This window comes from Betta splendens, chromosome 15, assembly GCF_900634795.4.
Source record: "Betta splendens chromosome 15, fBetSpl5.4, whole genome shotgun sequence".
Classification (NCBI taxonomy): domain Eukaryota; kingdom Metazoa; phylum Chordata; class Actinopteri; order Anabantiformes; family Osphronemidae; genus Betta; species Betta splendens.
The window spans coordinates 11,490,989-11,518,619 of record NC_040895.2 but is presented as its reverse complement, the minus strand read 5'-3'; the positions used below and the strand labels follow the sequence as shown (position 1 = coordinate 11,518,619).

Here is a 27,631-nt window from a genome sequence, read left to right as displayed (position 1 = left end):
TACCACATTTAGACTCGTCACCTTCAGCTGGAAGCGCGAGAAAAGGAGGAACAGCGTGTGCGGTTCTGAGCCGGATCCGGCCTTTTGTACGTTTCCCACCTGCAGATTCTGACGGCGAGGCCTTGCTGCTGTGACGATGGCTTGAAGCCGTCGGAGCCTCTTCTTGCCTGCAGCACGTTCCCGGGGCCTCGAGCAGCTCAGACACTGAATCATCTCCCTCTCCTTACCTTCGATGTGATTGGCTGCATGCGAGTCCACCTCCTGAACCCCAGCAGACTGTTCCGGTAAGAACAAGCCTCTTCCCAGACTGTTACACGCGTGCACATTCTCTGCCTCGTCAACAACGTGTGCGTGTGCATGTGTGACCGACTGACTCATCGTCTGTGCATCGTTCATGGGGTCAAAGTGGCGTGCACTTAAAGGAGCCCTGCTGATTGGTCCAGGCTCTGATCTTCCTTCTTCTCGTCTCTCTTTCAACTGGGAAAGTGCATCAAAACACTGTGACAACACACAATCAGAAGCAAAGGAGTGGCACTCGCTGCTTTTTATTGCTCATTTTTGGTTTACACGTTGGGAGTCTGCTCGGCTCACGCACGCTGCGGTACCAGTCACGTCTACGCTGCGGAGGTGTACACAGCATTCTGACGGAAGGCAGCAAACAGACACGTGAGTGTTTAGTGCATCACACTCCAGTATAGCTTGCTGTTATACAAAAACCACGTGATCATAAAAATATATTTCTACTATAAAAAACATACTGTAAAAAAAACGTCATTGGACAGTAACACAAATCTGCACATGTTAAGCCCATTTGACTGTAAACTTACTGGATACCCACTATAATAAGGCTCTAGAGAAATATTATTTACTTTGAGGCAACACTAGAATAAATGATTGGAAATGAGTTAATCAGAACATTCCGCCTTCTTCCTGGCAGACATCCCGGGAGCTGCTGGGATGTTTTCAAGTCAGAAACCTTTAAATACACCGAGGGCAACAACAAGAGTGACTCAGCTTCACCGCCAGGGAAGAGCGTCTCGCGCGGGGAGACCTGATCGAGTCGCTGTTACAGTGGAGCCAACTATTCCTCATTTGCTGCACATCCACACTCTCCGCCGACTAGATGACGCTCCGCTCGCCCCGGCACTTCCTGCAGCCTCCATAGATGATGGACAGCACGTAGGCCAGGCCGCACAGGCAGGCGAACACGGCGGCCGTCAGGTAGACCTTGTACAGGCAGAACTGCTTGTACTGCGCCAGGTTGCAGTACGAGTAGCCGTCCGTCTTGTAGATCATCACGCCGATCGCCGGCAGGTAGAGCGCGGCGGCGGCCACGTCGTGCGCCAGGTTGGTGGACAGCCAGCGCTCGCCCCCCAGCAGCGGGACGAGGTCCTGCTTGTCCAGCAGGGTGAGGAAGAAGAGGGCGAGCGTGAGGAGCCAGAAGAGGACCGCGACGAACAGGACGAAGTGGATGGAGCCCTCGTATTTGTTGGCGGCGATGGTGACCCACAGCCCGGCGCCGAACGCGATCTGCAGCACCCGGAGGACTCCCAGGACGCTCCGGAGGAACTTGAGGATGTCCCTCCCCACCTGCGGCGCGGACGCTTGGGGTGGCATCGCTCTCTCTCCCCCTCCGCTCGCTGCGCGTCCCTCTCTCCCGAACAGGGCGGGTGCTCCTTGCCAGCTGCAAACAGCTGGGTGAACGGCGGGGTACAGAGTGGAAACTCGACAGGTCGCAGGCCGGTGGTCTTCTGGTCCCGCAAAGCAGCGAAAAGTGGATGAAGTGGTGGAAAAGCAAACTTCCCGTTCTTTCCACAGCCCCCGGGTTTTGAAATGAAAACGTCTTCGATGTTTCGTCTTTTCCGTTTCCTCCGTTGAATCCAGCATCTGTACTGGGAGGGGGGCTGGTGATGCAGAGGGGGCGGCCCGTAATTCAAAGCCGGCCCCTCCTCTGCCGGACTCCTGCTTCCAACCAAGTCCACTCTATTTCCCAGCGGTGTCGTTTCCTCTGAGGTGGAGGCTTCCTGTGACCTTCCTCCATCTGTGTTTTCAAAAAGAATTGATAAATAGAACTAGGAGAAAAAAGAAAATAATTTAACAAAAAACAAAAAAAAAGTTATGAGAAAGTTGCATAAAAAGCCAAATCCAGCCACACTTTCTATTTTTTAGGCAAACGTACTTTTGCACAACACAATAACAGCCGTCTGTTTATGTGGTCATGTGTGCTCATACGTCATCCTGTTTGCGCTCGCATGGTGTCATGCTGTGTGCTGTTCACTCGATCACACACACACGCGCACACACGCTCGCAGCGACAGACGCGTTTCTGTGTCAGCTCGGCTCATTGACGTCAATGGATTTCAGCGCTCACGCCCTACGTGGCCAAGGGGCGGGGCTTATCGAGTTTTCACCTCCCTATGTTTATGATTGGCCGAGACAAATGTAACACTGCGCAGCCGCCTCCTCATTGGTCGCTCAACGGCATTAATTTGTGATCGACAGCCGGCTCAAGGGGCCAGAGTGATCGCGGATGAAGCCGGACATCGCCGTGACCTGCTGCTCTTCGGCCGCAGCGGCTGTTTGAAGTGAATGGGATTCAAAGGGCAGCTGCTGAGGAACATGCGCCAGGACTGAAGCGCTCTGGACACTCACTTCATTTCCGGGTAAGCAGTTCTTCACATGACTCTCACGGGATTCTGTTTACTACCTTTAGAGCACTAACGCTGACCAGTGTAACGCAGTCTGGCGTGAGAGACGCAGTAAGTAGTTTGAACGGTGCATTGCGTTGATGCGTTAGTGCAAAGATCGGTTGGAGCTTCCTCTCACTTAGTTTCACAGTCTGCAGCCGTGAGCTGTCACTGTGTCATTAGCAGTCGGGGTGAGAAACGGTGACGTTACTTTATCACATTCTCCGTCCGGTGCTAATTCTCCAGTTTGAAGATGCTTTTCATAATAATGAGCGCATAAGACGGAAAAATAATGACGGTTCAGTCAATTAAAAAAAAAAGAGAACTACTCTTGACCTAGAACTATTCAGGTTAAACACATGGTCTCAACCATCCCAGAGAGCAAACTGTGGTTGTTTGAGCGTGAGGGCTGCTGACCGCCCAGTTACCCGCTGTGTCCCACTTTCGAGCAAAGAGGTGACGTCACCCGCTGCAGGTTACCGGCTTTGAACTCGCAGCCTGTGCCTCACGTCCCAAAGCGGGATTAAAGAATCAGCGCAGAGGTCTCCCAGCTGACGTCACCCGTCTGCAGGTGTCGTGACGCGTTTTTCGTGCTTTGTTGACTGACTCTGTTGTTGAAAAATGGAGCATGCTTTATTTTTCTAGATGCATCATATTGCGGTCTCGCTCGCTTCCTTCTCCAGGGTCCAAGCGGTGCATGCTGCCCTCCTCCGCGTTCCTCCGGATGGACACCGGCCCCGGCGCGCCCCCCTCCTCCGCGGTGGCCGGCCCCCCCTCGCTGTGGCGCCTGGCTGAGCGGCGCAGCAGGAAGGCTGGCTCGGCCAACATCTTCAGCAGCGTCCACCTGTGGCAGCTCCAGAGACTGTTCAGGGCGGCGGGAGACCAGGACGCGGAGCAGAGGGCCCAGCTGGTCTGGGGCCACAGGGACGAGGCGGAACTGGCCCAGGCGCTAATTGGGCTGAGGGCCCGGAGCCACCACAGGGGGCTGAGGTCTGGCGGGAGAGAGGCGTTGGGCTCACACTGGCTGCGAGCCTTCAATCACCTCAGGTAGAACTACTCTAAGTCAGACCTCACTGTCTGCGTCCAGCTCCGTATTCACTCACCACGTCCGTATTTTGAATCCAGAATCAGGGAGAGTTCCCCGAGCCGCCAGGGGAAGGATGCGGGGGAGCAGAGCGAAACGGAGGCAGCAGCACAGGGCAGCCTGGAGCCACACCAGCACGCCTCCGTGTCGGCGACGGGGAAAGGCGGCGGCGCCGCGGGCCGGAGCGACGGCCCGAGCGCCGCCGGCGCCGCTGAGAGAGCGGCTCGACTTGGGTCTGGACTGAGGAGGGGAGGCGAGAAGAACCCAGAGAGATACCTGCACCGAATCCTCCGCTGAGCACGACGTCGGCGTGGACCTGCCCGACTCACAGCAACACTGAGAACAGCTGGAATGCCATGGATGATGGCAGAGCACGGGTGTCAGGATACACACCTCCAGCTAAACACTGTAGAAGAAGGTTTGCTCTGAAAACCTGCCTTACTCACTCTAACGCTGCATAAGATTTATTAAGGATGAATCATTTGGGTGTCTTTTTGTTTGTTTTAAATGAGTAGGACAGCAACTACAAGAATATTATTTAGAAGATAACAGTGTTTTAGGATGGGTTATGTACTTTATAGTATAGGATGTGGCTGTAGGTTTAAGTAAGCTCTGTATCATACACAAATGTGTAGGTACACCAGTACCATGTACTACTTTAACTTTACATGAAATCTTGTTTTTCTATGTGCAATAAAGCAATTCATCGATGCACTACAACTTCTTCAAGCCCTGTCCTCTCTGTGTGTGTATGGGGGGGGGTTAACACTGAACGCTTGGGAGCGTAGCTGTCATGAGATGTAGGAACACACGTCATTGCAGATTAAGAGCCGCTGACTTGCTTCTCTGGTCAATCGTGGCCTCCACAGACCAGAGATAAAATGAGCTGTAAGAAGTCACTGATATGAAAGACTTTGTTACTGTTGTGTCATGCTTTTGGACTTATGTCAATAAAGAAAATGTCTCTGCATCTCTTGTCTTTGTTTTTCATTACAGGAAAATGTTTAATTCATGTGAATAGCAGTGGGATATGTATTTACATATATATTTTCTATTGCCCCATATCAAAGAAGCGATAATAATTGTTTACACTTATACTATACTTATACACTATAAAAGCCTTTGTAAAAATGTTAAAAAGAGCCAATTAGACTGAAGGTCGCCCTCTAGTGGTCGCGTCTGGTTATTAGTCCGTCATGTAAGTCAGCGTGCAGCCAGCAGGTGACGCAAGAGCTTTTGAGTTCAAGGAAGAAACGCTTGCTGTGATCGAGGACGGAATCTGTGTTCATGCACTGGACAGACTTTCCCACAGAAATAAATCTACCAGTGTTAATGTGATTTAAAGGGCAGCGTCGTTTAAATCACAAACAGGCGATCTGAGAGTCATTTGTTGCTCTGCCTGGACGTGGGAGCTGCCGCATCCTATCTATATTCTATAACCTTTGGGTCGTGACGCTCAGACGCTCAGCTGATCAGACCACACTGGAGTGACTGTACCTCCCCGATGACACGTGGGGCCGGGTGTTTCCGCCAGATGCCCTGTCCCCATCAGCTTCCCCCTGATGATCTACAGCGACGTCAAGTTGTAAAAAGTCTCCTCCGCGCGTCCAGGATGTAATCAGCGGCCGCGTGCTCTAGTCCATCACTGGCGCAACGGTGAACGAGGCGTCTGCAGCTTCAATGTGCTGAAGCGGCAGCGCTGAGACAGACTCTGTGGTAATCCTCGATTTGCTGAGCTTCCCACCTCGTTGTGTTACAGTAAGCTCGCTGCGGCGAAATCCTCATTTCTGTGGCCATACAGGTTATCTCGACTTTTCATTTTCTTCATAAATCTTATGACGGTAGATGAGATGTGGATTTATGGTCCAGCAATAACGTGGCCTCACACAGACTTAGCGGTTTGCTTTGTGGCTCCGTTGGTTTTTCACGGTTAAGGTCGGCGGTGAAAGTTATACGACAGTGCGATTTCTCTTCACTCTTCAAAAAAACCCAACACACGTACTATACTGGATCTTTTATTTTGTGTCATCTACATTTATTTGGCAACTATAGCTACCGAATGACGTGATCAATCAAGTCCGAGTTACCGTATTTCCACCGACGCTGATTTTACAACCTGTGTGACGTAAAACAGCTGCTGTCAAATCTGACAGATGTGCAGCACACGTGAAGAGCACCGAACAGATTGCGTCATTAGAATGAGATGATGTTGATCTGCAATGAGCACGTCATTGACCAGATGTAGAATGAAATGGAAGCCTTGCACTGAGACGTCTGAATTTTAAATAACCTGGCATCTAAAACTAGGTTAAATTAAAGCTAAGCCGCAGAAGGAAGCGTTGCATCATGCTGACTTTGATACTTGTGGCTATTATTGGTTTGTAACAGCAGCATAACAACAGAACATCTCTTTATATTACTTTGTTTTTAATCAGTGTGCACATCTTAGCAGTTTTGTGAGTTGTGTGAATGTAAATCACATTTTTATATTCTTCTAAAGTTGTTATGCCCCGTTCAGGAATTATCAGCCAACACAGTGTAATGCCTCTCTGTAGGCTGAATGGCCAGCACTGTATGTGTGCACAGTCCAGTCCTTTACAGTAGGAATAGTCCTTTTGCACCAGAGCCGTAAACAGTAAAGCAGCATTGTTAGAAATGCCTCTAGCTCAGCACAGTTTCTTCAGGGTAGAATGTACACAATGCGCAGGAGGCATCCAGGCTTTTAATTGGCGGCTGCAGCAGCGCGTCTACTTTGCATTTTGACTAAATCCTCCTTTGTGGGAGATCATATATTCGATTTGCCCTCTCACCTTGCGCCCGAATCCGCCAACTTTCTGCGACGTGTCGTTCTCCAGACACGAGTGAATGGCGGCGACGCTGACGCGGAGCGGAGGACGGAGCGGGAGCGGCTGTGCGGAGAGCGCGGCGAGCAGATTGGATTTCCAGAAGAAGGATGATCGGCAGAAGAAGAAACAAGCTCCGTCCTTTGAGCCTGCGTGCGTGCGTGCGTGCGCGCGCGTGCGTGTGATTGACAACGGAACCTGCACGGGGACTTTACTCGAGCAGCGATCTAAGAGTTGAACGTTTCCCCGCCGCATTGTAATTAGAGCACGGGATGGCAATTAGTGAAATGGTCGCTACCGCACGGGCTCCTCGCTCTCTGATAATAATCCCCACCATGCACACGGTTGCACACCGAGCGGCTCCGCGCGCGCGAGCGCACGCGTGACGCTCATTGTTATTCCTTCCTCTGCGTCGCCCCGCGCCGTTGCTGCCGTTCTCAGATCTCACTCAGCGCTGCCTTGCATTTCCCCTGTTTGAACGACGCCGAACATCAGATGTGACTCACCGGGAGTGTCCTGCTGAGGCACCTTTCCACTTTACTCACTTTAAAAGTCTTCGCAGAACCTTTTGAAGGAAAACCGCTTTACGGGTGTGAAAGCAAGACGGAGGCTCAGGTCACAAACCGAGGCCTGAACCTGCGTCTGTGGATCTTAGTTAAAACCGGAGTCTAAGGCCTCATATGCACGAGGGCAAACTGGGTTTCACCTCCATGCGGTGCTGCCTTCAGGGTGGTTCTGGACTGTGGAGAAACACAGCGCTGAACTCCCATCGCGTCATATTAAAAGCATGTCCTTGTTCCTTAATAGGTAACATCATGTGTCAGATGAGTGTGTCACCACTTTGGTCTCTGTCCTTTATGTGAACTCGCGCTACAGATAGCAGCTATTTTTACTTTTGTTGGGTAGACAGTGCTTTTCAGTAATCTGTGTGCTCAGTCACTGCAGATGGCTCCCAGAGAATCTGTATTGCTGCACATGCGTGGCCTCAAGTTTTTTTTTTTTTGCAAAATCCTGAACTGTTTTGAGCAGGAAAACAATCCTGCAGAGGCTCAGTGGCTCCGGTGATTTAGATCCTCAGAAGGAAAAGTGATGCTGAATGGCTGAAACGCAAAGTGCTTACTGGCAGGTGCGCGTGATTTAGTGAGGTGTCTTGTTTTTATTGCTTTGTTTTGAGCTCCTTTGTCTGAAATATATTTTCATGGACCAAAAAAAAAAGCAAAGTACATAAAAGCAGGAAACCTGAATCATTTAAAGTCCCAGTCCGTGCACCATCATGACGCCATCCTGGACCCAGTGCACGAGATTATGAAAGCTGCTCCTCCCAGATCAAAGCCAGTGAAGGATGTTAGAGAGTAACAAACATTAAATATTGAAAGGAATAAAAATAAGAACAAAGAATTGTGAAATCACCCTCACCCCACAGTCGCTCTCTAGCGCAGCAGCTCTTAGATGTGAATCTGATTAACACGGTGGCTGTAGTCAGTAGAAAACAAAACCGAGGCTCGTCTGAGAGTTTCTACTTTTCCTATAATCTTAGCGATTCTAAGATTAGTAGGTCGTTCACGCTTCACGGGGCTCCGGTCCGACAATCTGGAACATCACAGACAAACAGCAGCTCCACTGATCCCTGATCAGAATACGAGTCGTTGGGGGGGGGTGAATAAATGCAGCAATCGCATCAGAGCCAAGCGAAGGTCATCGCAGACTGGATGAACTGGATGAACCTGTTTGTGAGCGCATGAACTGGATGAACCTGTTTGTGAACGCGTCCGCGCTGCGTGTGCACGTCGTACAGTTGCCTGGTAATGAGAGCGCCGCTTGTACTAGTTCCATATTTTACAATGAGGGTGAGAGATTCTCGCGCGTATATGTGTGTGTGTTATGTGCTGAGCCAGCGTTTTTCAGGACCGAGGCCCAAAGAATAAAAGCCCGTTCAGACTGTTTCCGCCGACACCTTTGAAGTCGGACGGTCGCTCGCAGGGACGACGCAACAAAGGAGCAAAATGAATGAGATTCTTAATGAAAAAAGACCCCTGAAGCCCTCCAACCCCTCCCGATTGTACATAAGGACACACACGGCGGCTCCCTCCCCATCACTTTGCATTCGCATTATTCTCTTCAAAGGGGCTAATTCAAATGCCACAAACGCAAATATGTCTGAACACAGCTGCCCGCAGGCGTTGTCACTTTGAGAGGGAACTTATTTGAGTCACAGTGTGGAAGACAAGGGGGTGGTTTGTGCCACAAATGGCTTTTAAACAGCAGTAAAGGGCCTTGGCTGGCACAATGTCACATGTCACGCAGGGCTTTAATTGGTGGTGAGCGTTGTGATGTGTAATGAGGAGAGTGTAACGAGTGACTGACAGACGAGGACCACGAGTGAACGCAGCTGCTTTTATGGGGTTTAGGCTTTTCAAGGGCAGAGGTTTGTCCCAGTTCAGCCACCGTCCCCTCGGTGGTACTGTGACCCTCCCCCTCGTATTAGCAAACTTTAGGTTTGCAGCATCCATTGTCAAAGTGGCTTTTTATTGTGTTCAGGCCAACTCAAACAATCACTGAGCTCTCACCATCCGCTGAACAGCATGTGGTTCTTCTGCTTCTCCAGAGTGATCAGATTCCTTTCATTTCAGGGACGTTCAAAAATCCAATCGCGTTGAATTCAGCCTGTCAAACCTACAAAGGAGCCCTTTGGCGGCGGTTACTGAATGTGCCTGACGCAACACAATGGCGCACGCCTGATGGCCTCTTTCACAGAGTAGCAAGTAGGCGTCTGATGAGCAGAACACAATTAGTGAAATTACATGTTGCATTGATTAGTTAATAGCGAGTTTACTTGGGACTTTATAATTGTTGATTTTCCAGCATCGCTTCACAAAGAAGAGAATCAGATTACGTGAGAGGACTTTGTGCCGCTTCAAAAGAAATATAACAGGAAGAGAACACGCATGAGTCAGCGACTCTCCATCCATCCATCCATCCATCCATCCATCCATCCATCCATCCATCCATCCATCCATCCATCCATCCATCCATCCATCCATCCATCCATCCATCCATCCTACTTTTCCTAACACAGAGAAAGTGACAGTAATTTCCTTGCCGTGTGAGTAGACTCTTGGGTGAAGAACTCTCAGCTGCTGGAATCAGTAATTTGGTGCATTAACTATTCAAAACTTTGTAAAACAGCAAAGTGGCTTCGGTCCAACTGCAGTTACCACTCATTTGCACTCTGTAAACTTTTCAGTGCACTCTCTCCCTGCAAGTAGTGTAGCTGCAGCTGCGTTTAGTGCCAAAAATTCGCATTCGCATAAAACCAGCCGAGCACTTACAATAAGTCACACCTTTCCAGGAGGTGAGAGACAGGGTCGACGGACGGATCAGCAAATGGGCTGTTTGTGAGATGTTTATCTGTCCACTGCCAGTCAGTCTCTCGCTCATGAGTGGAACAAGTAGACTGATGCTGACACTGATTTTCTTTCCCCAGTTAAGTACGTCTTTGGTTTCACCATGTTCATAATTTACTACTGTATAAACGCGTTTACATGCAGCCAATAAAATTCTGTTGCTGTTCCTGTCAAAACAACTCGGCATAAATCAGTAGCCAGTACATTTGTGCTGTGTTTGTAACCAACACAGAAACTTTACTTTGTCTTTTCTTTCTCTGTAGCCGCCGCCGGTCAAGGTCAAACCGACAGCCCCTCCAGGTGGAACGGAGGAAAAGAGCTCTTTCTAATGTCTGAAAAGTGTCTTCCGTCTTTTCATTCTCACGTTGGCACAAAGAGGGAGTTTATAAAAGCTTCTTCCTTTTATTTTCCTAGTTAAAGACTTTTCTGCTGAGCATTTATTATTTAAATAGCGGCTCTAATGAGAAGCTTGAGGAACATTTCTGATATTGAACTGTATAATAAATGGACACTCATTTCCTTTTATAAGTTTATATTGTTCTTAGCTTCACCTCTTTCTGTTCACATCCACCTACTCTGTGTTCTATTTCTCAGATTTTAAAGCCAGCGCTCCGCTGTTAGCGCCAAATGAGCATTAAAAATGCCACATCAGGGCTCCAAAACAAACCACAACCTTATTTTTTATTTGGGTCAATTGCAATTTCACCCAGGGATTGAAGTGCACAGGCCTTTCCCCGCCTCAGTGTGGAGTGATGTGATGAGACAGTAAATATGGATGAGTTTGTTGCTTTCTTTCACAGTTTCTGCAGATTTGTGTCGAGCATGGGGCCCCTGGAGCGCTCTGGCAGCCAGGCTTTTCATGAATCTTCTGTTCACTGTTCAATTATTCAGCCTCGTTCCACACTGGAGATAGCAATGACAGGCCAAGAGGGCAGAGATGGATGCAGGGGAGAAGCCACTGGTTTGCTGTAAATCACATATTTTATTATCTCAGGTGGTGGTGAAAAGTTCGGAACGTTGAAGCGCGGCTCAGGAAAAGTTTCCTGGCTTTGTGTCCGCTCGCTCCGACCTCTGTGTTAATGTGGTGGGAGGCCCGGCGCCCCTGTGAGACACATGTTGGACTGAACCAGATGGGAGGTGCTAAGACAGGGATTAATAGCTTCCTCCATGCTTTTGGGTTCGCTCCTATTCTGTGTTAGGGCCTCTTGTTCTTGAACTGAATCCACGATTGCAAATCTGCCACACAAGTGGCTTCACCTCCTCCACACTCGTGGCGCCGGCGACGTTTTTTTTTTTCTCTCAGAGACGGAGAGAGGTGACGCTGCAGAGAGGGATGGGAGCGTGCCACAGACTAGCGGGAGGGAAATGAAGATTAATTCGCTGTTTTTGGGGATGAGCAGGAAATTGCACGCCCTCCCCAATCTGGCCAGTGTCTGTCACGTCAGCAAATGATGGATGAGGGGCACACATCTCCACAGGTCTTCAAGGAAATGTGAATATGTAACTTTTTTCCTCATTAGCTCTCTTCCAAGAAGCTGGATTCATATATTCAAGACGTTGTTTACGCTTTAATCCCATGAAAGGTTGCAGCCAGCAGGAAATAAAATAATAAGGAAACAACAAGCTCAGCAGCTGAAATTTGAAGGACACTCATCTTGTACAACGAAATGTGTAAACGTCTGGATGTCAGTGTCAGAGTAGGATTTCGTTTTGTGCATCGGTGTATTTGTTCTTTTTACTTTTGCAGTGTACTGAAAACAAGCTGAGTGATGAAAATAGACTGAAAGAAAAAAGTAGAAAAGTTACCAGTCAGCTGAGCAGCAGTTATTAATTACTGCCGGAACGACCTCATGGTTAGTTCTGTGAACCACAGTTGTGCTTTCATCTCAGTCTCACATTCTTCCTCCTCCTCCTCCTCCTCTGTGTCCACTCCTACAGTAGGTCGGTCCTGATTGCTTTCCATTGGTGAACAACAGCAGAATGTTCCGCTCTTAGCTCACTGGTTCTTTTGTACGGTTAGAGGTTTGAGTGACAGCTGTGCGCTTTCACGTAATTTCATCATAATTCCCCGTCTTTGCAGTTTTGACTGCTGAGCCCACATTTTCTAAACTAACTGTCTGGACTGATTTATTTTGACGTCTGCCAGTCGCTGAAAGTTCCTTAAAACGATTTCTCAAAATGTTTGGATTAATCATTATTCATAAACCACTCGATATAGTTATGTGGGTGCTTTCTCCAAGAATGTTTTGATTATTCTGTTGGATCCATCACAAAAAAATGTGTGTGAAATTAAATTTGCTTGTCTCAATATAACGTTTATCTTCTGAGTGGGAAATGGAAGTCAGATCCAACACTGCGCATCGCTCCTGCTGCGTAGGTGACCTTCAGTGTGCAGCACCAGAGTTTGCTAACGCTGGGTTGTCCTAGTGGACAGAGAGCGCTTGTGGACTTTCCCTCATCATCGGGAGAACGAGGGGCTGTGACGGCCCCGGTGTTCCCTCTTTAACTCATATCCAATGTGACATGCACAGTGCTGCTACGCAGATCTGAACTGGCTGCTCACTTCACACCAATTTGCACGGCCTCGTCTCATTGCAAATGCCTCTGTCTCCTCTAGCAACGGCATGACACACGCACACACACACGCACACGCACACACACACACACACACACACACACACACACACACACACACACACACACACACACACACACACACACACACACACACACACAGTGTCAGTGACGCAGAGGCACAAACAACCGCTCCACTCAACACACACGGCTGCTAAATGACCAATTCATTCTCAATGCAAAGATGATTCATCTTTGGGTGTGTGTCAGTTTCCCCAGTAGACCCTGTTTCTTTGTCTCCTCTCCTGCCGCTTTCACTCATCTGTTTTCTCTTCCGCAGTTTGTCTCTGTCTGTAGCCTCGGATAGTGAATGGAGGACGTTGATATAAACAGGGAGCCTGCAAATCTGTCAGCAGTTAGATCCAAACTAAAATATGTTTATATGTGTTATTCTTAGACCTCAGATTGAAGTTTGATCCTCACAGTGAGCTGAGATTATTTCTAGTTGATAAAACTGTCTTTGTGGGGATTCTACACTACTGAAACAGATAAAAAAATTAAAACCCTAAATAATCTATTATTAATCTAAGCAATACACCCAACGAATGGATGTAGATGGAGCATACTGTACGCTACAAAAAATATAACTGAAGAACATAGTTTTTATATCCACTGACTTTTCTGAAAGTCTAAACTGTTGTTTATACACTGTATACAATTATTTTACATTTTTCTAAAAATTAAGAGCAACAACACAAATATAAACATAATGCGAAATACTACTTCTGCATATGGAATTGATTACATTTAATTAAAAAGTGATAATTTCCTTTTTTCTACGTCTTTATTGTCTTGGCCACGTGGGGGCGCTGTTTCACACGCTCGTATAATAACGCCTGTTCTGATTGGCGGCGCGACTTAGTGCAGGTAGATGGAACAAGCTAGCGAGGGTCAAACAAGTTAGCTTTCGGGTGTGTGTGCAAACATCACGCCACAATGTTAAACTCTATTTAGGCAACATGTGTTTTCATGACTGGCCGATGAAACTACAATAGATTTACGGAGAACAACATACAGCGGTGTCTGGTGGCTATGCTAACGCTAGCTAAGATAACACCTGGTGTCAGGTAAGACTTAGCTAGCTTCATACATACATAGCTGTATGTAACTGGATGTTAAAACAGGCGTGTCACAAGTTGACGCTGCTGCACAATTGAGTCGCTTCCACATTTATACTCAGATTTCCAGAAGACCCAATGAAAGGTTATTAGTTTTGTTTGTTGCTGTATTAGGCTGGTTCCCCTGGGCCACCCTGCAGCGACATCACTGCAGAAAACCCCACAGCTGTCACAGGATGAGCCCGAGTTAAAGAGTTTGCAACTTGTTTTGACAGCTTTTACACATCTCAGCAAACATGTCAGCGTTCTGGATTTTTTCATTAGTAACTGCAGCTGATGAGAGTAAAGTATCACTGAGGATAAGTCAGATTATTGATTTTTGAGGCTTTGGTTCTTAATTTATTGTACTGCGTGTGTGTGTGTGTGTGTGTGTGTGTGAGTGTGTGTGTGTGTGTGTGTGTGTGTGTGTGTGTGTGGTACCAGCACAGCCTGTTTGTGATCACCTTCTAGGTTCATTTAAGGTCATATGGTTTTTTACTTTTGTATAATTTACATGCTCAAGACATGTCTACTCTTCTAGTTTAGGCCCATAAACATCTGACATCAAATGTGTGCGTATAATATAATAATTTTGTTGGAGAAAATCATTTCCTATAGAGTCGTGTCCTCAGGAAATGGTTCACAATCTACAAGTTGAATCCACCGTACGCTCTGCATGTCCATGTTCTTTCTTTAAACTCGTCTTGCACTTTCCTGGCTTTATATCGCCAAGTAATATGGCACAAATTCAATTAAAATGGTTTAAAATATGTAAGCCACCCTGCTGAATTTCCTTTGCTCCTTTCAAACAAGTCGTTAAAGTGTCCACAAAAAAAAGTAATTTCCTTCTCTTGGAAGTGGGTCACTAAGCAGCTGTGGAAAGGTGAAAAATTGAGATGCATGAAGTCATCGGTAGCTTAGAGGTGGGATGTTGTGAGCTTAAAAGAAGTGTGTGAGAACATCAGTGTGGGCATAACTAGATGTATGTGACGTGCTGCATACAGTCTTTAATAAGTTAGCACCACTGGAGCCCAGGGTTTAATTAAGAGTTAGAGACTGGTTTAGGCCTCAGCAGCACCATGCTGGGTTTCTCCTTCAAAACACACACACACACACACACACACACACACACACACACACACACACACACACACACACACACACACACACACACACACAATACCCCTGAAATAAAACGAGTGAGCTAAAAAAACATTTTACAGCAAAATGATGAGAATGCTTGACATAAAACGAGTCAAAGCCAAGAAAAATATGGCACATTTCACAGCTGACCAAGGCTTATAATTCAGAGTGATGGATGAAATAATAGAAAGATGGCTGGCAATGAAAGAATGAATTGCAGTAACAAAGGTAAGGACAAATAGTACCTGAAATCAAATCATTTCCTTCATTCAGAGATTTATAAAAGCATAATAAGGAGAGGTGAGGCGAGCCCGGGTCTGTCAGGCCTGATAAAGTGAACAGCAGATTTATTTATCCCACCAGCAACTGGAGGCTTGTGACCTTCATTTCGGCGTAAAAATAATAACAATGGAACAGTTTGCGCATAGAAAAACACCTAGCTCCTGTTTTTGGTCGCATTCCTATGTTGTGTTTGCGTTGCACCTGTGTCTTTCTTTTAACTTTAATAACAGGGAATGCGGGGGTGGATCAGTGCCAGAAACTGTAACCCTTTATCTTCCTACTTGTTTTGGATTTGGTTTGTATTCTGCATTTTCTTACATGTGACCCCTTTCATAATAATAATGTCTATTTCTGGAAAACCGATCCTGAAGAGGAAAAGCACTAGAATTGACATACATCCTAAAACTGTGTGATAGTCCTGGAGTCAAACTACTGGACTGGGAGCTGGGCTCTGTGGGGTGCAATCCACACTTTTAGGCAAACTGTGATTTGCTTGATGGTAAAATAACTGCTGCATTTCGTTTTAGCATAAATACCAGGAAAAAAAAGGCAAAATAACGAGAGCGAGCTCAGCGTCCTTGTGCATGACACAGTCAGGGCACGACTCCAGAGGCAGACTGTTGATAGCCTGAGAGATTTAAGATATGTGAGCTTTCATCTAAAGCTCTCTGACCTCGCTACGCAGCAACAAGCGCACTCTGTGCCACTCTCCCACTAAAACCAGATTAATTCTGCCAAGTTGTTCAATCTGTGCAAATTTGAGTTTGCTGATGAGAATCTCCTACCTTCTCTGTTCACTTCACAGATTTAGCTTGTTCTCCAAAAAGTGAAGCGCTTCTCGTTGGTATGCAGAGCAGCAGAAGTACAAACGGCACACTTCTTTTTCAGAAGTATGAAAATGAAATATTCATGATGACAGAGCTGTCGTTGGGCGTGTGTGAGAGATGAGGATGGAGAAGGGAACAGTTGTCATTTTGACACCATCCAAATTTCTGTGGGGTCCACTCCCTCTTTTAGGACAGATTCACTCCTCATGCACCTGTTGCCTCTTTGAACCCAAACAGAGCAGTGTAAAAATAGCTCATTGTCTCCGTCCTCCACTAGCAGTCAGTTTCTTCTGTTTATCTCTACTTTTTCTCTCCTTTCTCGTTCTCCCTTTGTCCGCCTGCTGTCACTTCTGCACAGTTGATGTTGTCTCTGTAGCAGCCTAGCAGACAAACTCAAAGTGAATGAAATGCAAAACAGCTTTGAGTTCATGGAGCTCTTGCATGATGGGCTGATGCTCCGTGGAGGACAATAAGTGCTTTTTGAGTGGCTCAACCAGGAGACTGATGTTGTGTGTATTTTCAGAGAAAAATTGAAAAGTAAAAGAGGTTCCTGACACCAGGAGTAGAATAGTTACTTTCCAGAATAAGATTTAAAGACATGTCTAGAAGAGACCAAAACATTTGAATAAGTCAGTGGATACATATACAAACAGAAAATCAGACAAATCTTGACAAAACGAAACCTTTATAAATGCAAATAATAGGAAAACGTAAATTACTATTTCTGAAATGACATGTTTGAACTCAACTGTGGCTCAAGCACAATGCCAGCCTCCCCTCATTTCTTGGTTCCTTCATTGTATTTGCAGGAGGCAGGAATAATTGTACAGGATGGAAAGCACCGATTCAACAGATTCGTCCCTGGGTCCGGTCTGCTGACGGCGCCGGTGACAGGCAAGCGTGGCCTTTCTCTCAGCGAACATTTTGTCCCGGTGGAACTGTCAAATGAAACCAATAACAGGTGAGAAATCCTGGGGTAAGCATTTTGTGGCGGCACCGTTGGTGAAGCTTTGTTTCAGTGTATAGAATATTTGAGGCCATTAGGATGTTTTGTTGATGTGGCTGTCAAACCCAACTCAGTAACCGGACGAGGAGACTTGTTTAGGGAAGTGAGCAGAAGCCCAACTGTTCCTAAACAGCTGCAGATGTCAGGGGAAGGTTGAAACACAAGGTCAGGCCTTCATCACCCGCTCATTACCTGGCTAATCACAAAGAGGACTAGCTAGTCCTGAAATGAGATGATGGTTCCCAGACTCTAAAAGCGAAGGGGCTGTTTTCTCATTCAACTGTATTTTTCCCTCACTTTGCGTCTGTTCAGTCTCTGCTGCTGAAGATGCGAGGCGGGTTGCGAAGAGGGGACTTGTTCCTTCCTCTGAACTGTCATCTGAAGCGACATCTGTTTCTGACTTTGGCGTCTCATCTGCTTCAGCTGTTAGCGGGACATGAGAGCTGAGCCAACTTGAAAGCAACGTCGGCAAGCAAATCTGGGCAGTCACTGACCTCTTTGCATATTTATCATAGTCCATGGTATAATCACTACATAGCCCTAGTGCCATGCGTTAATTTCAGGCTATTGGTAATTGAAGGATGCATTTGAAACACTGAAATGATTAAGTCTGAAATTGGTTCACAGGTCAAATAGTGTGAACCTTAACAGGAATAAACTGAAGCTGAACTCATGTGAGTGTTTATGTGCACAGATGGATATACACGATTATGTAGCTACTGTTCAGCTGCATAGAAGTTAAAAGTAAAGTCATCTGAAGGACAGCTCTCAGGTGAAAAACTCATCCTGGTGTAGCGTCACCTTTTTCACTCGGGTATAACAATGTTAATATGCAATAATGTATATGTTTTATTTCATACTGAGTGATTGTGCAGCCTGTGAGTGCTCTTCACAGAGGGCGGATGACTTATTGATTGAAATAACTCATTTATTTAGATGCAGCATCTGGAGATGCCTGGGGGCCCATTCCAGTGATGCAATTACTTCTCACCTCACTGAGAAACAACCACACGTGGCAACGTCTTCTCATTGGAAACTTAGCAGTTTACAGTCTGAGAACAGTAGAAGCGTTGATACTTTTCTATTCAACGCAATTTTCTAGTTTGACAGTCTCATAACTTTGATTTTAGTTCTTTGTGCCACAGCAACCTTCTTTTCATTATTGATTGATTTCAATCTATTCAATTCAATAATTTAATATTAATGCAGATATTACATTAACATTCCTTGAAATAGGGGCACCAGGTCTTTTTATAGCAAGACCACGCTTGAACTAATCAAGTTAAACGCCAGATAGCAATTTAATGAATTAATAATAATGAATAATAATAATAACAATAATTTTCCCTTGATAAAATCAAATCAGTCTCTAATGTCGCAGTATCAGTGACTTTTGTTGTTATCTGAGGAATGGTGAACACAAAACCAGATCTTTTTATTGTTTTATTATACGAATGCTACGGGATATATGAACAAACGGATATAAATATATTCACATGAGAAACAAGTAATAAAACAATGACCAGTAAACATGAAACAACCAACAATAAATAAACAGGTAAAATGATGTGATTGAATGTGGGTGTGAGGAGTGAAATGAACACTTTATGAACAGATGAATGAGAGAAAACAGCATTTGTTATTAACCTCTAAATATATTATTTAAAAGTCAGCAGGGCGCCTGGAACTGGTTCGTCGTCCCTCTAATAGTGGAATAGTGCCGGAGTTCATTTTGGCTTCGTGAGGCCGGCCTGGGTCAGGTGAGAACACCAGCTGGGTAACAGGAAACACTTCTCAGCTTAAGTGGTAAAAATGGCTGGAGCCACAGTTGTTGAGTTAGACTACTGCAGTTAAATACAATGAATAAATATCATGAATTCATGGATTAAAAAGTCTCGTCCCTTGAATGGATTTTTTTAAATAGTCAAAAATAACTGTTTGTTTGGTGGTTCTACTTTCATAAGAAGTTATAAAAAGATAAGAGTTAAAAACAAAAGATTGAGAAAATTGGCGCATTTTAAGGATAAAAGAGAGAAAGTTAAGTACTTAAGACAGAGATGGAATTAAACTAGGACAGAGTTTGTCCCTTAATAAATACCTTGTGGGCGTCACTGAACTGAAGAGGAGGGGACGTGTGCAGCCAGTAACTGGACCCTTAGGAAGAACTTCTGCCCTTCACTTTATCAAACTATCCTATTTAAATTGATCCTTAATTTGAACTAAACTATACTTTCCTCTTTTCATAAAGCTCAAAGTAACATCACACCATAACACAACATCTCACAATAATCTTATTATATCAAATATATGTAAGTAACAAAGCTTCAGATGTAGTTCTGACAATGCTGCAATAATTAAAATAGTTTTGCATAATAAATTGTTCTAAAAAATCAGTATCTAGTAACATACACACATGACACTTGTATGTGTCATAAAACACACACACAACACACAGAAATTAGAATTGGCTCAAAGTGGATATTACCAATCAAATTAGTTGTAATGTTGAGGTACCTGAAGTCATACCATAGTTACTGTATCTATGGATCTTTAACTGAGGACACAAGTATATACAGTATGCATTCCATACAGAATTAACAGAAAAACACTTCATAAGCAAGAGAATATATTGAATATATTGAATATGGTCAATCTGGAAATCTGTAACTCCATGAAAACTCCTTGTACAGAATTCCGGTGTGTCTAATTCAGAACTTTGGGTCTGAATAAGAGTTTTCCTTTTTATCAGTGCGTCCGCATTCCAAGTTTTAAGAATGTTATCCTTGGTGCTTGGTGGATCCTGAGGGGGGTGTTTGTTAGGAATTATGGAGACAGTGTTTGGGTCTGGTTACTGATAACAGAGAGGGGGATTCCGTTAAGATTTAAATGTGTGTCAAACTAAATGTATTTATGGTCTTTTGATGGTGTTTTGAAAGTTGTTTTTGAAGCCCTGTTGTAGGATAATTGCTTTTCTTGGGGGATGGTCTTAGGGCAGTTTGTTTGAGAGTTAACATCACCTCCTGTCCAATATGTAGAATGTGGATTTGTGGAGTTGTTTTTGCTACAATTACATTATTTATGTGCTCTTTTTGTTTGCACATTTTTTAAGCTAGGAATTCTTCAGTAACTTGTTTAACAGTTTCCAAATGCACTGCATGATTTCTGTACACCTTCCAGTGAGCTCTGTCACATGTAAGGGTTCACGCTGAGGTCAATAAAGCATGGTAGTCCCCCGAACCGTCGACTGTTGCGATGGCAAGCCATGATTCACTCACAGCTGACAGACTAAATCCTCGTGCTAGGCCGAGTTTGATATGGTATGTGTCAGCTGTGTTGTTAATTCCTGAGATTTACTGTGCCTGTCTGCCAAGGTTCCAACATAACCTGCTACTAATCTGCCTCGGAGCCTTGGATTTGCCCCACGCTCAAGCGGGGCTCTACATATGCAACCTCCCAGGGTTAATGAACGACACCGAGTACTGCAGAGAAAGGCGGAGAAACAGTCCAAATACACCAATATTGTTAAAACCGTATCAACAGAGGTCTGAAAGGTCAGAGGAGAAACGCCTAGGTTGCACATCAGGGTTGTACCTCTAATGGTCCATGGCCTTTGTAGTGCCCAAGTATGATCCAAGCACAGGTTCTCACAAGTGCACAAGCTCCTGTTTTGACAGGTGCTTGAATCGGGGATTAGAGTAAGGATGAGAGTTGCATTAATCAGAGGACCCATCCGCTGCTGCTTCTCTCATAACCTCCTGCTAAATATACCACACCAGCGTCTGCAAGCGAGGGATAGCTGGAAAGAGGGGGAGTGAAGAGACGGCGATGGTGTCTGAGCTGTCAAACAGAGGCTTATTTGCAATGCTTTTACAGGTCTTCTACGTGTATGTGTCTGTGTACGTGTTCGTCCTAGTTTGTCTTTGTCTATGTGGACAGAGACTGAGCTCAGGGTGCTAAGTATTCCTCGCTAGCGCTTCTCTCTCAGTGCCAGTCTGGAATTCCTAGTGCATTAATTCACAAGGCAGATGGCTCCCTCTGCCTTTTTCTCTAATTTATCTTAATGTTTTAATCTGTTCCACTCGGGTCATCTGTATTTCCTGCAACATAGCATTCAGGCCGTGCACGTGCAAGGTGCCGACTTCATCTAACGGTCTAAATGAGATGACTTTTCTGCTCTCCAAATTTAATTATTCAGCTCCTCTATTCATTTGTTCCCGTTTTTTCCTTTGTTCCCCATCCACCAACTGCCTCTCTTTTCTCTGGGCCAAAAACCTGTGCTCATGAAAGCACTGACCCCCAAAATAGAGGAACCATAACGCCTGTCTTTTATTTGGGGGCTTTGTGTGTTGGGCGAAACTCATTTTGAGGAGTGTGACCTTCAGTGAAAGTCATGGCACAAGTATTGTTTGAGGGAAAGTTCCAAATGTGACCAAAGGTTCACAGCTTTTGGGGAAATGTGTTCAGGAAAAATGCAGTCTATTAAAAAGGTGCAGAATCAAAGTGTAACATTGACAATGAAAGTCGGCAACTTGTGGTCCTGCTCTCTAATTAAACATTGTGTGTTTGTTGTTTCTCATACAAAATGTTTTCTCACCTTTTTATTGTTTCGTTGGTTGGGTTTTTCCCAGTAGCTGTCGAGAGGAATCTTTACTTTGAAATCCATTATCAAGTTGTCTTTGTCTTGACCTTGAACATGAGGCAAAACTGTATTTATACTGCATGTTGACAGGAGGAGGTTAAGCTATCTATCATGGAACAGTGTTGTCTATTTTTCTTCCCCAGTTTTTATTCCTTTGAAGCTTGGCCCTCGTCCCTATTCTCTCACGTGTCTGTTCTCCTTGGCTCTTCTTTGATGCAGGAAGAGGAAGCCAGAATCACTCATTTTAGTACCTTTGTGCACCCCTAGTGAGAAAAATGTGCTTTTTATATCCCACTACATAAATGCATTCATGGAAACGGTACCTACAGTATTGCGACAGCTGGAGCAACGTGCCGCTTTAAAACTTTACGAGGGCCCGATCTTTATGGTGACTTTAAACTGATGCCAGATTCCTGCTGTGAATAAATATGGATGCCTTGGCCATTACTGTTGTGCTGTTTCCAAGCACTGGAGAAAAACTTTGATGTGTGCGAATTTGATGTTTTTCACTGTTCAGTTGTATAATTTTATACAGTGTGGAGGCAGTGGATGCAACCTTTACCTTTTTTGTGCTTGTTCCTGAATTGATGGTAAAATCAGAAGGTAGAATTGATGTTGAGTCTGTTTGGAATCTTAAGTGACTTGCTGCATTGCTAAATTACTCACACAGTATATAGGTCAGGGACATGGGTTTGTGTTTGTGTGAAGATGGGGTGTGTGTGTCATTCTCTCTGTCTTTGTTAGTGGCTGACTGACAGTTGAGAGGCTGAGAGTTTTGTGGGGTGAGTAAACAAACATCAGTGCGCATTGAAGGCACACTGCTGCAGCACAGCCGTGGGGGTGTCTGAAGCCTCTGGAATTGGTTTCTGATTATTAAAAGGAAAACTATTTCCTCTGATCGAGTCGGCAAGGCCACCGACGACTGATGCAGTATAAAATGTGAAGTTGATCAAAAAAATGTTTCGCTAACTAACTTGCACAGTTAACACAATGTTTGGCACATTTGATGAGGACTAGAACCTGGTAAAAAGAGGGGACAGTGTGGTGTCTGTGTACTGGAAGTAATGGTTTCAACTGGTTAAATTGACCTGAAATTATTATTAATAATAATAATAATATAATTATTAATAATAATGATGATGATGATGATGATATAAGAATCCAGTATTTGCCTCCATCCTAGTCTGTCTATCTTTCATGGCAATTACTACCAGTTGTATACTGTATGCCTGTTGGTGGTGAGTGGGTGTTTTGGGGGTCAGGGTTTTTTAATTGGATAATCCCGTCCCGAGCCAGTTGATTAGCAGCTACTCCAACCCATGGAATTGGTATGATAGTGTTTGACCCCCGTGACCATACTGGGATGAGCTTCTTCGTGCAGCGGCGCACAGCTCTCTGCCTTAGGAAAACATGTAAATTATCAGAAATGATGGGGGGGGGGGACTTTGCTCAATAGGCTTCATTTTCAGCGCCGGAGATGTGAAATTTCTCCGAGACACCAACGCTAATCACATCATAGCCCGTTTGAAGTGTTAACGGCAGATCTTGGCCTTCACTGTGTCCGACACGTTGTAATAAACTGTCTTTGTCTTCACTTCTGATCCTGTGTTGGAGCCTTCAACACGAGTTGTTGAATGTGCTCATCATGTCTGCAGCGTGTGCCTCTGCACCGTTTTTTTTTTTTTTTTCTCGCGCTCCCTCACTTGTGAGCGTGCCTCAGTGTCTGGCACCGCATTAAGCCTGAGAATGTGCATGTGTTGAAGCTGTCTTCTTAATCCTTACAGCAAATAATGGGAGGCTTACTCAGTCTGGTGCACACACACACTAGAGCAGGCAAGCCAGCACAGATCTACACACTTCCCATGCACTGTCACGTGCATGTGTGGCACATGCCTCCCTTCCTGTTCATCTCCCTTTCTTCTGTGTCCCTCCCATCTGGCTGATGCTCCAGTCTTCTATTATTCCGTCTCTCTCGTCTTCCTGTTTTCTGGCGCCTGTGCTTCTTCCTCAGCCCATCCCTTTGTCTTTCTTCCTCCCTGGTTTCTTCCTCACTTTTATTTCACCTCCATACAGTTTTGAATATTGACTGAATGGCATCAAAATGACCTCAGAGCTGATTACAGAGCTGCAGCTACAGTATCAGCTGGAGGTGTGTTCACTCTCTTCTTGGGAGCGTAATGGCTTTTGTAGGAGGCGAAAGCTTGTGTCCAGGGAGGTTGGAAGGGGATTCCATGCATTTGATTCAGCTATGGTTAGCGGGATCAGCAGTACTGTACATCATAGTGGAGAAGAAGCAAATACTAATTACAGTGCAGACTACAGATGGGTGATTCTTTAAACAGAAACCTAATAAAAAAAGAGTTTTGCTTCGAAATGCCCCGACACACACACACACACACACACACACACACACACACACACACACACACACACACACACACACACACACACACACACACACACACACACACACACACTACCCAGATTCTTGCTGTGAAATTATCTGAACTGTAAAAATGACAAGGGTGGGCTTAATGTCCTTGGAGCTACAGAAGTATATTATACACACTCAATTAGGTACAGTTCAGTGTTGGAATACACCTCGGTTCCAACCTACAGCAAAATAATCAGTAAGGGATGTGAGGTGATGTTTGGCGCATACTTAACTAACATGGAACCAGCTGTTGCAGCTGATCCCCGTGTGTGAGGTGAGGTGCCATGTTAATGAAGCACTTGGCGCTGACATGTTGAAAAGTCGCGTGAAGTCAATGTTCTTGCCTTGTCTCTCTAATTTGAGGCTGTCATATTGTTTGCACGCATGACTGAGCTGTCAGGAGGTTGCCGCTAATTTAGTCCGTAGGAATATGCAGACACAAAGGAAAGCGGCGCGTAAGAGGCTGCTGAAGGAGCCCGTTGATGTGAGGAAGCCGGTGAGTGGGCTTTTAGACGGGACTTGAGCAACGCTTATCTGTGACATGTTGTTAAAAAGTCGAAGTAATTCATCTGTACTCCTGCAGACAGCGGGATTTTATTCATGTGAACGAGTGCGTAACATCCATCTGCATGATAATGTTTTATGTCTTGACATTTATGCCACCTCCAGTGTTGGAGTGTGTGTAAATGCTTGTAGCAGGTCTGCTGTTCCACCAGTCGGTGTTAAATGCAACATGAGCCCTGTTGCGCCTCCATTTTTTTTCTGTGTCTTTCTCACCTGAAGTCTCCCAGACTCTGCAGCACTGCGGACGCTCGCGATTGGCTGTGAAAAAGTCAACCTGCTGTATTTTCTTCTTTCATACTGGAGTTATTTCAGGCCTCCATGTATATGTATAGGGACAGGGTGAGAAGTTGAAATGAAACAGAAAGGGGAAAGATAAATAGTCTGCATCTGCCAGTATGTGAGAAAGTCTGCTGCAAGAGACGCTGGATGAGTGCAACAGGTTCGCAGCATGTTGTACTTTATTTTATTGGAGAAGAAATGTCCTTGAAACATCTTCTAGCCTTTAGCTTCACCAGTGACGCTTTGACCAGCGCTGTCAAATATAACAACGCAATAAAAGCTAAAGGCTGTGATTGTAATTGTATGTTGTAAAAATGAAAATATTTTGACGGTCATTGTCACTGGGCTGTGAAGATCAAACCTTCATCACGCTGTGCTTTTTGATATTGATCAGTCCTAGAAGAGAGAGTTAAACCTTTAAACTGGGGGCCATTATCTGCGTCTGAAGAGCATTTATTTACATTTGGCGGTAGCCAGCTGCAGTCGACCTCTCTGCTGCAGTCGGGCTCTGACGTGCAGCTGCTCCTCCTCACTCCCTGGCTGTCGGATTAATCTCTGTCTGTTTAAGCAGTGTAGCAGCCTTAATGATAGGTGGTACTATCTGAGATGTTCAAAGATGAATGAGGGTGTTTGCCTTGGCTATTATCCCCTCTGCTAGAGCGAAGCAGCATGAGCAACTCAAAGCTCATCTAGATCAGTCTGAAAGTGCCTCAGGCAGGCAGGACCAATGTCATTGAATATCCACATGCTGTGTACTATATATATGTTAGCTAAGGTCATTTGTGGCTGTGTGTGCGCTATGAACATGAGAACATGACCCCCCTTTGAAGGATGAACTTGATCCCTTTGTAATTTCTGTGTTTTTGTGTGTGTGTGTGTGTGTGCGTGTGTGTGTGCGTGTGTGTGTGCGTGTGTGTGTGTGTGTGTGTGTGTGTGTGTGTGTGTGTGTGTGTGTGTGTGTGTGTGTGTGTGTGTGTGTGTGTGTGATAAGCTGGGACTATATACTGTATTTAGCACTTACTATCGTCGACCCCTGTGTCTCACACCTGAGTTTGGTGTCTAGAGTCTGTTTATTCTGCCCATTGATCTACTCCAGGTCCTCTCTCTTGGACACACAACAAGTTTCCCTCTGGAGGTTTGCTGCTCTTTTCTGACCTTCATACAGTTCCCAAGTCCCTCTTCCCTATACTGTCTCTTGCTCTGACTGTGTGTGCTGGCGTGGGGCTGAGGGAGTAGACCACTAATAGAAAGTCTATTGACTAGGCCAGTCACTCATTGCTGCTATAATAGCTGCCGGGGGCCTCTGAACACAAGTCGATATAAGCGGCTTGTCTCTGTTCACTGGTGAGAAGCCTTTGTCAGCACTGGAGGAAAATTAAATGTTTGATCGACCCTCCTTAAGATGCAACTTATTGCCTGTGTGAGTACACACGAGGGTCAATATTAATTTGGTAATTGTTTTTAATGAAAACTAAAAAAAGAAATTGGAATATTAGTCTACAGTTTCAGTGACAAAGGTGAAATAAGTGTGTCTGTGTAGGTTATGGAGCTCATGAATTTGGCATGTTACAGCACTTGCAAAAAAAATGATGTTCGTTGTGATCCGAGCAAATAAAAAAAAAAAGCAGATTCTGTAGCTCTCCGCAGTTTTGCTGGGAGGAAAAGGCGTGCGAAAAATATAAGTGTGACTAATTCCCGGGAAAGCTTGTTCCTTTGTCTGCCTGGACAGCAAACAGCTGGCACCACTGTCTCACCGTTTGCTGCTGCTGATGCAAAAAAAAAAGAAAAAAAAGCAGATTCATGCCAAGTCTCCCTAAACAGGTTTTGGCCAAGCGACGGCCAATTAATCTTTGCAAAGTTAAATATGCATGGATGGGGTAAACGTTTGTCTAGTGTTTAGGGCCGAATATCGACCCCTAGTAATCTACTTACTTTGCTACTGACTGCAGAGCTGTTCACATTTCTTTAAAAAAATGAGGTGGGTTGAAATAATAAAAACTGCAATGACTGTTTTTCATTGTAATTATTGGCCTTGCACATAGCTTCTCAGAGGCAGCGTCTCGCCCCACGATGCCACTGTTCTTCTATTAGAATAGTCCTGAAGGGGGTGCTGGGGGGAGGAGGAGAAACCTCCCCTGATTGACAGTGCTGGCATTTAAACTTGGGAGGCAAAGACAGTTGAGCAAGGTCGCTGCGAGGGAGTAAATTTAGTCTAGTGCTTATGAATCCCTGACACACACACCGTCGTGGTCCACGCACTTCACAGAGTGAAGTCACAGGCCAATGAGACAATGGTATGCCGTGTGCTTGTAATGGGGACTTATGGGAGGGTAAATATGTAACACCCTTCTCTCTGTGCCACATGACCCCCGAGCAAAGCAGGAGTTTATGCTGCAGCTCCCCGGCAGCTGCCTTGTGTCAGCAACAATCAGAGACAAGGTCATCACGTGACATTTTAATTGTCTGATGTGGCAGTTTGAATGGGTTTAACTTTGATTTTCAGCACTTGCACTGCGTTTTGAGGGAGTTTTCTTTTTATTTATTTTTTCCTCGCTGAAGTCGCTGTGTTTGTTGGACGAGCCGATCACACACATGAGATAACTGGCAAGGAAACTTGCTGCTAATTCTGTCCCACATTTATGCTCGAGGCGGACGAGGAGGGAGAGCGGCTAATGTGATTATGGCTAATTTCTGCCAAACTGCTGGTA

The 27,631-nt window shown here is 45.3% G+C and overlaps 2 protein-coding genes and 1 long non-coding RNA gene across 3 annotated transcripts in view; 2 read left to right on the top strand and 1 right to left on the bottom strand.

Annotated features, from left to right (window-relative positions):
- Window positions 1–514: 514 nt before the first annotated feature.
- On the bottom strand, window positions 515–1,887 carry marveld1 (MARVEL domain containing 1). The gene has a single exon (XM_029127509.3). It carries the CDS (start codon window positions 1,885–1,887, stop codon window positions 1,120–1,122), a length of 768 nt encoding a protein of 255 aa, XP_028983342.1. The 3' UTR covers window positions 515–1,119.
- Window positions 1,888–2,521: 634 nt separating this feature from the next.
- LOC114842045 (arginine vasopressin-induced protein 1) lies at window positions 2,522–4,741 on the top strand. Its single transcript, XM_029127512.3, has 3 exons — window positions 2,522–2,663; window positions 3,371–3,734; window positions 3,813–4,741. The coding sequence occupies exons 2-3, from the start codon at window positions 3,385–3,387 to the stop codon at window positions 4,066–4,068; spliced, it is 606 nt and encodes a 201-aa protein (XP_028983345.1). The 5' UTR covers window positions 2,522–2,663; window positions 3,371–3,384; the 3' UTR covers window positions 4,069–4,741.
- An 8,736-nt stretch (window positions 4,742–13,477) lies between these two features.
- LOC114870645 (uncharacterized) overlaps window positions 13,478–27,631 on the top strand; it is a 66,339-nt gene continuing 52,185 nt past the window's right edge. Inside the window, exons 1-2 of the long non-coding RNA XR_005898696.2 lie at window positions 13,478–13,719; window positions 16,811–16,962. This is a non-coding gene — a long non-coding RNA (uncharacterized LOC114870645). The remainder of the gene's footprint in view (window positions 13,720–16,810; window positions 16,963–27,631) is intronic.